The sequence below is a fragment of the Spea bombifrons genome, chromosome 12, assembly GCF_027358695.1.
Source record: "Spea bombifrons isolate aSpeBom1 chromosome 12, aSpeBom1.2.pri, whole genome shotgun sequence".
Taxonomy (NCBI): domain Eukaryota; kingdom Metazoa; phylum Chordata; class Amphibia; order Anura; family Pelobatidae; genus Spea; species Spea bombifrons.
The window spans coordinates 11213451-11229370 of record NC_071098.1 but is presented as its reverse complement, the minus strand read 5'-3'; the positions used below and the strand labels follow the sequence as shown (position 1 = coordinate 11229370).

Genomic DNA, 15920 nt, shown 5'->3' with positions numbered 1-15920 from the left:
TTGGGGAGTTTGTTCCTGTGTCTTTGCAGCACCACCTCACCAGAAGGTGTAATACTTATATTTAATTAGAATATTGCGCTTCACTTTTTTGTATTTTGAGCACTAACTGAAGCCTTTTTATGTGTTTTACCTGCAATTCTACTTACAGCCACTGGGAGTCTAGCATGACAAGGACTGTAGATTAATGTAGATCAAGGACTGTAGTGTTAATATGATAAAGTGATCATTCCTGTGCTCTTTTTTGTAGATTTAATATGCAGTCCATTTCTTTAAATGTATTTTAGACAGAATATGTTATTGATCAAATATATTTTGGGATGCTTTACCCCAGGTCCACCTGGCTGGATCTGCCTCCCTGATACCATCTCTTACTTGATGTTCTCTATACAACATTTGGAAGAGGATATTTAATAACTTATTATTGGCGCATACAGATACATCAATAATAAATATGTTTTCCTAATTTCATATTATTGCAGCTTACTGAATGTTTGATTTGTCAATGAGGCCTAATCAGTGTAGAAATGCTCATCGAAGGAATAAAACTCCACATCAGTAAATTTTACAAACCACTTTAATTTTTCAGGAAAAATACTTTTTCTGCCACTCTTACTAAAATTAAATGAGATAAACGCTAGATGGTTGCTTAAGTGGCCCACTGGATATGGACAATGAGGAAATGTATGTTTACAGATGTTACACTATAACTGTGTTTTATATACATATTGTTATAATATCAGTGTTTTCTTATTTATTGGTAAACATGGAATATAACAATATGCATAAGACAAATAACAGACATCAGGAAAACAAAAATGTCAATAAAAGAGAGGAAATTAAATCAATAAATGTACTTTAACATGTTCACATCAGGAAACTTCACAGATTATCTATTGCTGTTTGTTTTAGGAAAAATATAATTCAGTAAAATGAATTAGTAAAATCAGTGATTTCTGTACTAAGACGTAGAAATGATAAACAATTACATACTGGATTAGAATAAAAAAAGGTTCAAAATAATTTACTAATATTCGCATTGCACATCTGTTCACACACAAAAACAACATGTTAGTTCTTGAAGAGCCTGCAGCATATAAAATGCTCTTGTAGCAAAATGTGAATTCATGGGTGATATACAGAAGTATATTGCCATAGCATCAGATTTTCTAACAAAAAAAGTCAGAAACCGTATAGACAAAATAACGAGACAAAAAAATGCCAAAGGGTGGATTTTTAGATTTTGGTTCGTCTTTAAGAATTGAGGGGTGGGGAGTTTTTGTTTTGCCATCAAGATGATTTAGAGATGTATTCATTCCGGGATCCAATTGTTTGTCTCCCCTATTGTTTGTTTCTTTGGAGAAGAAGAACAAGCTCTTCAGGGTTGTTGAGCTGGAATTTTTCAGTTGAGATCTTGGTTGACCTGATCATCAGAGCTGGAATTGACCAACATGTTCTTTCTGATATTCTGAGGTGTCTTGCTTCCAGTCACTCTGAGTTTATGAAGATTTGTAAAGGAGAACTTGGCTACTGGTGCAGACTGTAAAGATATGTTCTTTGGATGTTCTACATCTGATGATACATCATTGTTCTTAGACGCTTGTACACGATCTATGGCCTCATTCTTAAGTTTTTGTTTTGGTATATATGGTAATTTGCCATACACATTGTTCATTATGTGCACTGTGGACATTGTTAGCGTTGGCTTTGGTGTTATTTTGGAGATCATCGGCCTGGTCCCATTATGCACAGAAGCTCTAAACCCTTGCGGATGTCTCTCGATAGTCTTCACAGGCTCATTCTGCACTTTAATAGGACTGGCATTTATGGATCTGTTGAATTTCACAGTTGGCTCATTCAGCTCTCCATTGAACAGAAGAACACATTTACTCTGAGTTTTTAGGGGCATAATGCTTTGACTTTTCAAAGTCTTACCAAAGATTTCAAGAGCCAAATCTAACAAAGAAAAACACTCAATATGACATAAATGGCATACATTTTCACTACGTATTAAACAGTCACCTTCATATACTTTAGCGTTACCAACTTCATTTTTTTATATTACCCACAGCTTGCATTTTAATAAAATAATGTGCAAGTATAAAGTCATATAAGATGATGCTCGGCAGTAATGCTCTCCACTTCCTTACATTTAACCTTTCTTTTAAAACATATAATAGAATTAGTCTAGCCCTGTATTAATTAATTATGTTCTTAATCATAGGCCTTTACAATTCTAGTCCACCCAGAGAAAACGTTTAACCACTATAATATTACCGTTACTGGTGCAAAAAGGTTTTTTGCCTGGAAGTTTATGAACTTACCAAGTGTTTCATTAACTACCCCCGGGATCACGTCCTTCAGCACTTCGCAGTTGGTGTGCAAGGCTGGGTTACAATTCATTTCCAGTAGCCACACCTGTTAAACATTAATGCACGGTTCTACCAAAACTGCCATTGGGTAGTCAAAATTAAATGTCTAGCTAAAACATGATGTATTCAAATACTAACCTTACCATATTACGCATCTGTGTAACGGAGCCATGCACTCTGGCAATATATATAACATTTGACATACAAACAGGTAACCACAGGGCTAACTTTTAGCAAGCTCATCACTAGCTGTGTACGTGATTCTTTTAAGTGAGTTTTTTAAGTCATTACCTGACTTAATGTTAGGTCAAGAAGTCATAATCATAACCTAGAAGGTCAGAGGCTTATATGTAAGGTAAGGACGTTTTACTTCACTGAGAGGGTTGTAGATAGGTGGGACTGTCTCCCAGCAGAAGTGGTTAGGGTTAATACAGTGAGGGAATTTAAAAATGCATGGGATAGTATATGGCTATACTAAATCCAAGACAAGACCGATGACTGATAAAGGGTTGAGTCTTTACATCTGGAATAATGAGCAGACAAGATGGGTGAATGCTTCTCATATGCCGTCCAATTCCATGTTATTTTTGTGAGATGTCATGTGGACATTATGACATTTTATTATCTATGGTAATTGCTATTGTTATTAGTAATTCACCTAAAAATCAATATCACTCAATATACAATGGGATAATTAACTGTTGTTTTTATTTAGTGCATGCTATAGAAAAGAATAATAAACGCCGGTCGCGTAAAGATTTTTCATAGGAAAAATACCTTAAAGTTTTCATCAATTAGGAAATCGCAGCCAATGAGATCAAAGTATCCCATCCGGCAATCCAGCTTTGACTTAACAGCCAGGAAACAGTGTGTCATAATCTGCTGCATCCTTTTCTGTCACAGACAGGAAACTATGAGACAAGGGCAGGCAATCGCAAACCCGCACTCACAAACAATATTTCCTACACAGAGGAAAACGGTCGCAAAGTTCCAAATGTTATTTGTGTACACTTTACATTATCTACTTGGCATGGGAAAACAACAAAACTTGGAAGTATTTAATCACATTTGATATTTCATTTTATATATATATATATATATATATATATATATATATATATATATAATTATTTAATATGATTATATTTATTTATACAGTATAAATAATACAGAATATATGTTAATTGTGAATTTTGATGATTAACCTACCGTGAAAACATGTAATACCCAGTCCTGAGGCAGGCCTTTTTTCGATGCGTACGTTTCATTAACGTAATTGTTGAATCTCTCCATCGACCAGACAGTTTCTTCCTTTAGCTCACTGTAAAGAGGATGCTTCTTTTGCATGTACTGTTACAAGAAAAAACACATGTGATTTGTTACGTGAATTAAAAAGCACCATACCCATCCATGCCTGGACAGGTCTATGTAGTAGTTGGAATCAAACAGAAAGTTTCAGGAGCCGCCTTGATCTCCAGAAAACAATATTAAGAGATCAGTATAGAGAGAGGAGACAAAGCATTTAATTCTGTATTTCTCACTGTATACTGATTAACGTAGGCATGTTTCTCTGATTAATATTTCATCCACATATTTAAAAACCTACATAATTAATTACAACACTAAAACATACCTAGAACAGTATACTCCATCTCGTCAACTATAAGGCTCTATATTTTCCATTAAAAAATCCTTTTCCACATACATAGACTAGGTTGTGCTGGAGACAGGCATATTTTAATGTATTGTCTTTGATTAAGTAAAACACTTAGTTATTTACAGTTATCTAGGTGAATTTTAAAAAAAAAACCCTTAAGACATAGTATTGTAATGTAAGCAAAATCCAAACATATACCTGGTTGGTCAGATGGCCTGTGAGGTCATCAGATGTGGGATCATAATTGTTACATGTTAAACGCACATAGCCATGGTGAAAGAACACAAAGTAAGGCACGGTGGAAGCAATGACCATATAGGAGCGAACATCAAATTTCCGTCCACCCAAAAGCAACGGGTTGGGTATATATCTGTAAAATAAGTAAACAATACTGTAACATCCATGCAGGTGGATTGTGGCGTCCCTTAGCACAAACATGAACGATAATGAAATGTCCTCCCCACAATCATTTAGGATGCCTGTGATGCAAAACTTTCTTTATAGCTGCATATATATATATATATATATATATATATATATATATATATATATATGCTTAAACATAGAAAAACATAAATGTGTTTTCTATGTAAAGACTTTCTAGTCTATCTAGTCTGCCCATCTAAGGACCCAGTCTTGTCGGGAAAGTTTTATGCCTATCCTATACATGTTTAAATTCCTTCACTGTATTATACTCACTTCGGATGGGTGGTTGTTCCATTTACCTACAACAATGTCTGTAAAGTAAAGCTTCCGTATATTTCTTTTTAATATTATCCACAAGCTTCATATACATTTATCATAACAGTAAAAATAAAAAATAATCAAATCATGCAGCAAAAAAGTAAAAGGTTTTGTGCATTTTATATATTCCTGGGTGTTTTCCTCATTGGCATAATATATAACACACTTGTTTGTACGTGAACTATTTAATTCCACCGGTCTAACGTTCTATTATGTTACAAATTATTGAAAAAGTTATCGTTTTGGCACAACCGTGTCAGATAGTTCAGGTAAATTACACCTTACACTCAACAATTCTGTTGAAAGGATTCAGCATTACAATGTGACACTAGGTGGAGCAATTACAAAGGAAAAATATTCTTATTGGCAGCCTTCGGTGCCTTTTAGTTAAAATGTTCCACAAAAAGAAATATCTCAGTAATAACCAGACTCTGGCTACCCAGAGCCATCCCATTTCGGCATCCATTGATAAACTCAAAGCAAAAATTCTAATTTAATTAAATATCCGTAAACCTGGTAACAGGGTTGGGATTTGCAGAGAATATTGAAAGATGATTAAAAAGCAAACCACAGTATGAAACTATTTCATTGTGATAGGGGTTCTCTGAGCCTGATCTTTACATCAGATACTGTTCCTTTTCCAGCAGGCTTTTCCATGAAACAGTCACCATTACCTGCATTCTCTTGTGCTGATTTGTGTCCTACCTTTGTGCAATCTTGCCTTGTGGGCTCCTGTATGGAGACCTCTTGGGGTCTTCGTTTATGGCTTGCAATTGATGCCTTAGGTCATTGACTTGCTCTGCATTTTTCAGCAAGAAAATACCACGTCCCTGATTTAGTCCAGTGGGTTTACAAATCCATGTTTGACTCTCTGGAGGCAAGAATAAAATTACAGTTGGGAAATTCTGTATACTCCCAGTTCAAGGGAACATGTAGTCAGTTCTAACAATAACTAGGTCTAGTGGACAAAAATGCCAATGTTATCCAAGCTGAAGAGGCAGGTATATAGAGTATTGCTCTTACCATCATAAAGCAAAAAGAATGCTTCCCTCTCAGAGGCGATGTCCAAACGGTATGTCTCTGGAAAAAAGTCCTCCATTTTTAGAACTCTGTTTAGGGATACAAAGAAAATTGAAAAAATGGAAAAAAATTGTCTGGAATGGTCAATAATATTATATCGGTTGTACTTATGAAGTACACTGTCCATCTGATCTTTTCCCTACAAGACAATCTAGTTTTAGTAGACCTGTCATGTTCTGTATGAAGAAACTTTGTCCTATATTTAAGCCACCGACTTTGCAATTCAGTTAACAAGTAGCCTATATTTAATACGCTATTCTAAGGAAGTATAATACCTGTTCTGGAGAGCTGAAAAATAAATAAATAGATAAAAAAAGGATTGCAGCATTCAGGTCTCTACTGCTCTCCCATAGTCTCAATGGAATTGACATGCAGCTCAACATGAAAGCACATGACTTCTGCAGAGCCAGAAAATAAAGGTAAATATGGACCTATGAATAAGTACTGAGTTTAGCGCAAAACTTTCATATTTCACATCTGGGCAACATATGCCTGGTGTGTGCGATGCTGTGGAGTATAAACCTTTTTGGACCTTTTTTTGCTGGCTCCTGCAAAAGTTATGTTGTTGTGCTGGCATATAGGGAGCTGAACAGCCAGGAATAACCAGATTACACTTCTACAAACTACATTGGAAGTCCATCTGGTGCATGTAAACGAAATGTTAGTGCACCATAGAGGTGGAAAACCCATGAACACATGTTTCCTATTACATAAGGTAAAGGTACACGGGTTAACAATGAATATATCCAAACAAAAGTCTTGGGAAAGTCCTGCACAAATGTCTTTAATAGTCTTGGTATTTGGTGATTGCATTCCTAACTCACCTGGGATTCCATAATTTGCTGATTTTCCTCTTCACTCTTTCATATTCTCTCAGGCTGCTTAATAGTCCAATTTTTGTGGTGAGGATTTTATTATTGGGTATCTGATATAACAGTTGCTGTCCTAAAGAATAGAATGAAAGAGCGTAGTGTGCGACTGGATGTATCATATGGCAATTAGTGATTGCTGGTCTTAAGGTGCTAGCTTTGCCTGTCCAGCCCTGATTATACTAGTAACATTCAGGAAGGTGCACCTGAATTCAGGCCTCACTGCTTTCTCACTCCCCTAAAGCCAGGCCTCTCCTCTTGGCCAGAGAGGTGCACTGAAGCGGGTGAGGTGGGTGGATGGCACCCAGGCCCCCGATAAATGAGGAGCCCAGGGTGGTCATGTAATGTGCATCATGTGACCCCTGCTATAATGTACTGTAGTGTTAGAGTGAGTTTGTATGTAAAGTGTTAGAGTCAGTGTACGTAAATAAACTTTACATCACTATATATCACTGTACATAAACAGTGCATTATATACACACACACACTAACACTATATAGTGTTAATATATTTAGCATTTTTCTGATATATAGAATTATGATAGAGGTTCCATGTTCCCCATGACTTGGGGGAAAATTACAAACATTTTATGTATAGCCCTGCTCCCTATGACCAGTATTGACAAAAAGTGGAAATTATTGGTTGCCACCCTGTCCTTAGTTATACTCTGTTTTCATATTTAAAATGAAGAACATAACATTTTAATATAATAACAAATTATTTCCTTACAAGGAAAGTAAGCCACTTACCTTGCCGAAAGGAGTAATAATTAGCAAAACGTTTCGTTTCACACCATTTCAGTTTGTAATCTTCTCTCTTATTGTCCTGGATACGCTGCCAGCCTTTGCGTGTGCAGTAAGCGCTAACCCTTAAGGAAAGACGCAAATCACTGTTAACAAACAAATACATCTGGGCATAATAATGAAGAGCAAGACTGTCTCAAAAAGTATAGAGTAATCACCATGGAAACCAACAAAATATTCTTTCTGATTGATCAACATTTAGCAATTTGCATCAGAATTTCAATGTGTCTTTATCACATACTTTTAGGATCTGCCACCACTAACAGAGATCCAACTTCACAAAAGGCTCAGAATTTTCTGGGGTTTCTGACACATTTGCTTTTCTCAGAATCTTCCTCTCGTGGCTGTCATTCCCACATGATATGTACTGTATCTACTCAGGCGCTATTTTGCTCCATTACTAGTAGCTTGTGGAGGACATTTAAAAGAGGGAATAGCGTCTTGGTTTGAAATACCCCGTTCTACCCAGTCTGCTGAATTTAACCATTTTATCACTGCTAAAGGTCCCAAACACTTCCCAGAAATAAGTATTTAATCTAATTAAGCTGTGCTTCATTCATATTCTTATTGCTAGGAACACTTTATTATCAGGTGACTCAAAAATAGACACTGGTAGTTTGGTGTCATAGAAGTTTCTTAAATGTTTCTGTGGTGTTTTTTGTCATTTAACTTTCAGAGGAACTAACAAAGTGACATATCTGCAAAGACTTGAGAAGCTTTTTTTAATCAATATATTGGTGGGAGCAATTAATGTTTGGTGTAAATGGAACAGCACCTTTAAATCTGGAAGCACTATAGTGCATTTTATAATGCATGGTATGGGACAGAGGTTGGTAAGCTATTAAAGGCTGATAATGTTAATAATGCAGTTATTTTCATAATTCCGTATACTGGGTCAAGACAAAAAACACAAAAAAATATTTCTGAATATATTTAAAAAAATACTTACAGATTTGCCCCATTATTACCACCGATATAAAAAAATGGTCCTTGTCCCCGTGGGTCTCCTGGCTTCTTCTCCACCGTATTGGGTACTTCAGAAGAAGCACTGTGGCTCAATATTAAAACTTCATTTTCTGTCTCATCTAAATTCTCTGAAGGAGATGATTCAGATCCCGCTGGTCAGGAAAAGAAACATATCATATTTTTTAAATTTTTTTAAACAGCATTTATGACTGTCTTTTCTATACGTGTTAGTTACAGCTGGTTAATAGCACTTAAGCTATTCTTTTTTAGGTTCCATGAAATAACTATCCAATGTAATGTATATAGACGGTGTTATGGGATTTGGTTTGCAGCACTATTACAATAGAGAAGACTAACAATTTAAAGCTGTCTGAGGTTCACCTGGAGTCTCCGGGTGATTTGTGCATCCCCAGTTGAGCTACAGTATGTGTTAACTTTTTCAGTGACAGCCTAATCAAAAGGATGCTCATATATTCTTAGACATGCTATCCCGGAGGAGAAGGCTGGTGGAATAGAGTTAATGGACTAATCTGGTGTAAGTGTCATATTTAAGCAGGTTGCTGCCCTAGGCCAAACCCAGGGTAAGACCCCTTACATCTGCCAAGCTGAGGAGGAACTGTCGCTTATGTGGTCTGCATATCTGTTTCATGTATCCATCTCCCTAAATTATTAATTCCTGCAAGTAGGTCTTTCACCATTGGTGTGTAATTAACACATTCTAACCGCATAATGCGGTAGAATATTCTGGAGTTATATTAATTATATTGATAATTATGGTTACTGTTAATGTATTATATCCACCCAGGTTATCAGGTTAAAAAATAGTCAAATTTATAGGTTTAATGATTAAGAAAGATAATACAGGTATATCACCTGCATAGCATAATCACCTTTGGACATCCTGGATACGATCCGTGAGTCTCTTCCTTGATTCTTTTTGTTCTTTCTTTCAAAGGTAGGCGTCTTGGTTTGGAAGTCACTGGACTCTTTACTATTGTCTTGTGTTTTTTTTGGCTTTGAGGTATTCTTTATCATTTTCTTTTGGCTTGTCAGTAATACCCCTTCCTTTACTAATGTTAGTAACTTGCACTATTGTTTCACACACATCAATGTCCATGGTCTTTTCTTCTCATCCCACTTCCCTTCAGTCCCCCCATTCTTAGCCATTTGTAAAGTGTCATTGAACCTTTGGTTTAATTCAGTCTGGTCTATAGCGGCTTGTTTTTTTAGGCTGTGCTTCATCTGGTTACAGATTCGTGGGCAAAGTCCTAAGATGCCTAAAATGTTTGATTTTATGGCCGTAACACAACATGATCAGACGTTAGCTGCAAGAGAAAATAACATTCAGGTTATGTTAAGATGCTTATATTAGGGAGTTAGAGAATTATTTATCATGAATCTTTAGATGTTTAAAAATATTCTGGATGTTTCTTGTCCCACATTTCAATTTACAAAGTATACCTTTCCTAAGCACACAAATGTAAATAAGTTTATTGGCACATAAAAAAATATGTTTCAGTAGCCCAATGAATTTAAGTAGGAAGGTAGGCGATACCATATTGACAGATATTGTTGGTGTGGGATAGAAAATGTATATAATATTAAATACTTCTGAACTATAACATTAAAGGTACACTGAGTTTGATGGTGCCCTCAAAGGGGTGAGTTTTTGTCTTTATTTCAGGGGTCTGGGTAGGGGTAATGGGTATAGGCTCCAGACCCAAGCAGTCAAGTGTTCTGGACACTGCTGCCTACCTCCTGGAAGCAAACTGTGTGTGCACTGCACTGTGCCTTCTAAGACATTAAGGGAGTGTGTTTATATTCTCCACTTCCAATGTGTCTAGTCCGAATAATCATGCAGTTACTTCATAGCAAAACTCTCATGGTTCTGCTCGACACTTAGGCAGCAAGGATAAATGCTTAAATATAGTTCATCTAAGGTGGCTCATGTGATGAAATAAACCAAGCCAAATAAAATTATATGAAAACGTGGACATATCCCAGAAAAAACAGGTCTTTTAATGTACAAGATAATTCAAGAGAGATGTGTTACAATCCAGAAACAATGTTGTCTAACCTAAAATAAAACAATATTTTTATCTCCAAACACAGAAATGTCACTCGGGAATTATGCATCGTATCCTGCAAAAATATTTACTTTAGTACCACTAAACAATAGTGATCAGGGGGCATGTGAGGCAATAATGGAGAATATAAGACAAAGCCTTTTTCACCAAAATCATGGATTTATACTCATGTCAATGTATAAAACAATTATAAAGGTAATATATATTTAGGAGAAACAGAATATGATTTCTGCTTCAAAGGAGGAGAAGTGTTAGAATAGCAAGTCATAATCTAAAATTAGAGTGTCACAGGCTTAGATATAATGCAAGGAAGCTTTACTTTCTAGAGTTGGTAGTAGATGAGTGGACCAGCCTCTAAGCAGACGTGGTAGAGGGAATTTCAACATAGATGGGACAGGCATAAAGCTATAAGTTGAGATCAAGGACTAATAAATTGACTCTTTTTATCAAGATAAATGCGCAGATTAGATGGGCTGAATGATTTTTATACATCATTAAATTCTGTGTTTGTATCTGAAATAGCATTACATTGGAAACAGTAATTATCAACTATGTTGTATACTGTTCATTTTGTATTGATCTCATTGTAATAGTGCTATGGAATCAGCTGGCATTGCATAAATGAAAAAAAATAATTGATGTTTAGTAACATTGGTATTTTTGACTTGCCCCAAGGGCTTAATTCTTCCTGTTCTAGGTTTGCTTGTTGATTCATATTCCTTCATGTCCTGAGTTCATCCTTTTTCTGCTGTGGAGTATGTTTAGTTTTTTCTTGTGTTTATTGATAGCATAAATATAAACAAGTAGCTGGTATATGTCATACATTCCCCTCCCGGATCATCTACCTCACTTTCCCTGTGCTGTAGGTACAGTAGCTACTACCCCCTACAATGTTGTATGTAATCAGTTCTACATTTCAAAAATATCCCCATTTTCTTTGTATCCCTTGAAATACTAACCTGGCTTTACTCGTTTGCTGGTGAGAGATCCAGGCAATTCAGGAAGTATTTTTTTTTCTCTTTAAGTGGCTGGCTTTGGTTGCTGGGACACGAAGGGTGTTTCAGTACTCAGGTTTGGCAAGTTGGAGTGTTTCATACAATCCCACCCCGTCCCTTTAACAACAGCATATCGCTTAGCAACTGCTACCTGGAAACCGGTAATGTATTGGGACAGTGTCCACTAGGATAAAGCTCCTTGAATATTCCATATATAATTGTCTTCCAGCAGTATAAAGGCAGGGAACCTGTGTTTATGGGGAGAAATTTGACTTTAAATCTTTACTTCTTAGCTCTTGTGTTACTATATTCCAGGGAGAACACAGTTTCCTCAGTAAAATCAGTGGGTACAGTAAAATATTCAGGCAATGTGCCAAAGAGCCAAAGCATTTACTGTAACATGAGAGTCATTATTATAATCTCACAAAAGTAAGGGCAGCAGTTCAACATAAAAGCAAGAATTCAGGGCACACTCAGCAAATACCATTCAAAAAAACCACCCGTCTAAGGCATGAGTATTGGGGATTCAGTCACACTATATGGCCATATATTGTTTAGCTCACCACTACGTCAAAGCACCCCAAGTTCGGTGAATATAATAATTGCAGGGATGGAGGAAAGGTGAGGCGAGAGCGGTACTCACCTCGGGTGCAGCTGCGAGGGGGCGCAGAGCCGCCCTATCAGCAGCTGCAGCCTCCAGGACTAGTAGATCACACTAGGAGATCACAATTTCCCTCTAGTTGGCTCAACATTAGCCAGTCTGTCACTTCAGACCTCGCTTTACTGCTTCCTAATCACTATGTGCTGGAAAATAATGTTGAGCGGGAGAATTACGTCATACCCCCGCGCTCTGCTTCAATAGCCGGCGCATAGTGATGAGGGAGCAGTAAAGCGAGGTCTGAAGTAACAGCCCTCCCGCTCCTACCACAGGATAGAGGATGGAGGAAGACGGATGGAGGAAGAGGTAAGAGATGGGGATAAAGAGGTCTAAGGGCAGTGTATGTGTATGTATGTGTGTGTTTGTAAGCTTGTGTGTGTGTATCGGCAGGTGTGTGTAAGAGCACTATTTGTGTATTTGTAAGCTGGTGTGTAAGGGCAGTGTATGTGTATATGTGTGTGTAAAGGCAGGTGTGTGTAAGGGCTGTGTTTGTGTATATGTGTGTGTAAAGGCAGGTGTGTGTAAGGGCTGTGTTTGTGTATATGTGTGTGTAAAGGCAGGTGCGTGTAAGGGCAGTATACGTGTATATGAGTGTGTAAGGACAGTGTATGTGTTTATGAGCAGGTGTGTTTAAGGGCAGTGTACGTATATATGTGTGTATAAGGGCAATGTATATTTGTGTGTAAGGGCAGTGTATGTGTATATGTGTGTGTAAGGGCATTGTATGTGTATATGTGTGTTTATGAGCAGGCACCGAAACGAATTCTGGACTGAAACCGAAAGTGCAGCATTTACCTGGCCAAAACCGAATATGACCCCCCACACACCATAAAAAAATCTAACACTTTTATTTAAAGTAAGTAACACACCAAAATAGGACAAAACAATTAAATAACAATATTATATATATATATATATATATATATATATATATATATATATATATATATATATGATTAACACCAAGCACATTCCTATCATGCCCAGGTATACCCAGATTCCAGGATGTACTCGCAGACTTGGCATGATAGGAGTATGATTGCCCTATCTACCCCTTCTCACTTTCTTCTGCCTTATCTACCCCTTCTCCCTTCTCCCTATCTACCCCCTTTCCCCTGTCTCACTCCCTTCTCCCTATCTACCCCCTCCTAACTATCTACCCTTTCCCTCTTTGAAGTTCACTTACCTTTCAGGAGTCCTGCGGTGGGGGTGCAAGGCCTCTGCCTCCCAGCTCTGCCACTGTATGGAACAGTATAGAATGATGGGAGTTATGATGTACTTTTAGAGCATAATTGGATCATGAAAAAGACATTGGAAATGGTACAGCATAACACCCATCACTCTCACACACTTACCAATCCACACACATACTAATCCACATGTATACCAATCCACACGTATACCAATCCACACGTATACACTAATCCACACATATATACCAATCCACATTTACCAATCCACACATATACACTAATCCACACATATATACCAATCCACACTTACCAATCCACACACATACTAATCCACACATATACCAATCCACATATACACTAATCCACACATATACCAATCCACACACATACCAATCCACACATACTAATCCACACATATACCAATCCACACATACACTAATCCACACATATACCAATCCACACATACCAATCCACACATACTAATCCCCACATATACCAATCCACACATACACTGATCCACACATACACTAATCCACACATATACCAATCCACTCTCACTGAATGCTTTCCTACCTTTCCTCTTTTCTCCTTACAGCTCCTTTTCCTTTTCCTTGCTCCTCTTCTTCAGTTCTTCTGTCTTCTTCCAGGTCAGAGGGCACGGACAGCGGTGGGCGCGGCTTCAGTGTTGTGCGCCGGGATCTGACAACAAACCCCGGCGCACAGCAGCTGTTGCCGCGCGGATCACAAGGGAGCGGTATCGGAGGTCTTTAACAGACCTCCGGCTCCCTTGAGTGATTTTAAGCCGGGTTCAAGGGAGATCCTTGAACCGGCTTAAAATTACTCAAGGGAGCCAGAGGTCTGTTAAAGACCTCCCATACCGCTTCCTTGTGAGCCTGCTCCTCCAGCGGCGGACATTACTGTCCGTCTCTGGAGGGGTGTCGGGTGCCCCCCTGATGAGCGGCACCCGGTGCGGACCACCCCCCCCGCTAGGTACGCTGCTGGCGGCAGCGGTACGCTACGGTGGTGTCGGACCCCGCGGCGGCGGACCCCGTGGCGGCGGACCCCGTGGCGGCGGACCCCGTGGCGGCGGACCCCGCGGCGGTGGACCACGTGGCGGCGCCCCCTGGAGTGTGGCGCCCTGTGCGGTCGCACACCCCAAAGGCCGGCCCTGGTAAAGTGCAACTGCTTGTATTGGTGAGTGATGAATTTGGAAGTGAATCGGGCTACACGATTAGCTCAGATTCAGCAAAATGATGCAAAATTGAAAGTATGGCTCTTCACGGTACTAATGGACAATGGCCCAAAACATACTGTGAGATCAACCAAAGAACATTTCAAGGCAAAGAAGTTAAATATTCTTCAATGGCCAAATAAGTCACCTGACCACAACCCAATTGAACTTGTATGTCAGGGCACGGGTGATCAGGTTGAGTAGGAGCCTCATTGCAGGGCATACCTGGGGTTCTGTCTGCACACAGGGATGCATGGTAACCGAAAGATAAAACAGAAAGGCACAAAGGAATACACCACAGGCAGAATTCCAGGTAATGCTATGTATTGTATATTATGGAAGGACAAGCATTTACAGGTTAAACAGTCTCTTAGCAAGAACACGTACGTATGGCAGGAAGACATTGGAGGGGCGCACGGCAGGAAGCCCACTGGTGGGGCACACGGCAGGAAGCCCACTGGACAGGGCACAAGGCAGGAAGCCCACTGGACAGGGCACAAGTTAGGAAACCCACTGGACAGAGCACAAGGTAGGAAGCCCACTGGACAGGGCACAAGGCAGGAAGCCCACTGGACAGGGCACAAGGCAGGAAGCCCACTGGACAGGGCACAAGGCAGGAAGCCCACTGGACAGGGCACAAGGCGGGAAGCCCACTTGGCAGGGCTGAAGGCAGGAAGCCCACTTGACAGGGCTGAAGGTAGGAAGCCGACTTGGCTATAGGTGGCAGTTTGACACACTGACGTTTTTTACTGTGTGGACTGTGGTTATTGCTGCTATTGGTCTTGTTGTCTTGGAGGTCCTTGGGATGGCTCTGTAGCTGACACTTTTGCTTGTGGAAGCTTGAACACACAGCTTCTACATATTATTCATAGGTTCCTTCTGAACCTATTACATATCACAAAGTTAAACATATATCTTCCAGCTTAATGTTCTATCTTGTAGTGAGTGCAAATTATGTGTTTCTTATATTGTGCAAATGCTATGGAAAGTTTCTGAAATCGTAAAGGTACCTTTTCATCAATCAAGAAGTCACAGCAGGTGAGGTCAATGTACCCCGACGAGAGGCAAGCTTGTTTTGAAGGTTTTGAAACAATGTGTCATCACCTGCATCTTTTTCCGTAAGAAACATGAAGACAGTGAGACTTGCTGTAAGTAGTTATATTAAGCAATATTTTGTGCATTAGACTTTGTTACAAGCAAGAAAATTAAAATTATGATCAGAAAGGAGAAATATCATTAATGCCTAAATATTATAGAAGATGTGCCA

The 15920-nt window shown here is 38.7% G+C and overlaps 1 protein-coding gene across 1 annotated transcript; it reads right to left on the bottom strand.

Moving 5' to 3' along the window:
* Positions 1 to 1250: 1250 nt before the first annotated feature.
* On the bottom strand, positions 1251 to 9412 carry TTLL10 (tubulin tyrosine ligase like 10). The gene is made up of 11 exons (XM_053451933.1): positions 9380 to 9412; positions 8473 to 8641; positions 7470 to 7588; positions 6675 to 6795; positions 5794 to 5879; positions 5476 to 5641; positions 4225 to 4396; positions 3579 to 3719; positions 3147 to 3263; positions 2322 to 2415; positions 1251 to 1953 (listed from the first exon to the last, which is right to left on the bottom strand). Exons 1-11 carry the CDS (start codon positions 9387 to 9389, stop codon positions 1400 to 1402), a joined length of 1749 nt encoding a protein of 582 aa, XP_053307908.1. The 5' UTR covers positions 9390 to 9412; the 3' UTR covers positions 1251 to 1399.
* Positions 9413 to 15920: the final 6508 nt, after the last annotated feature.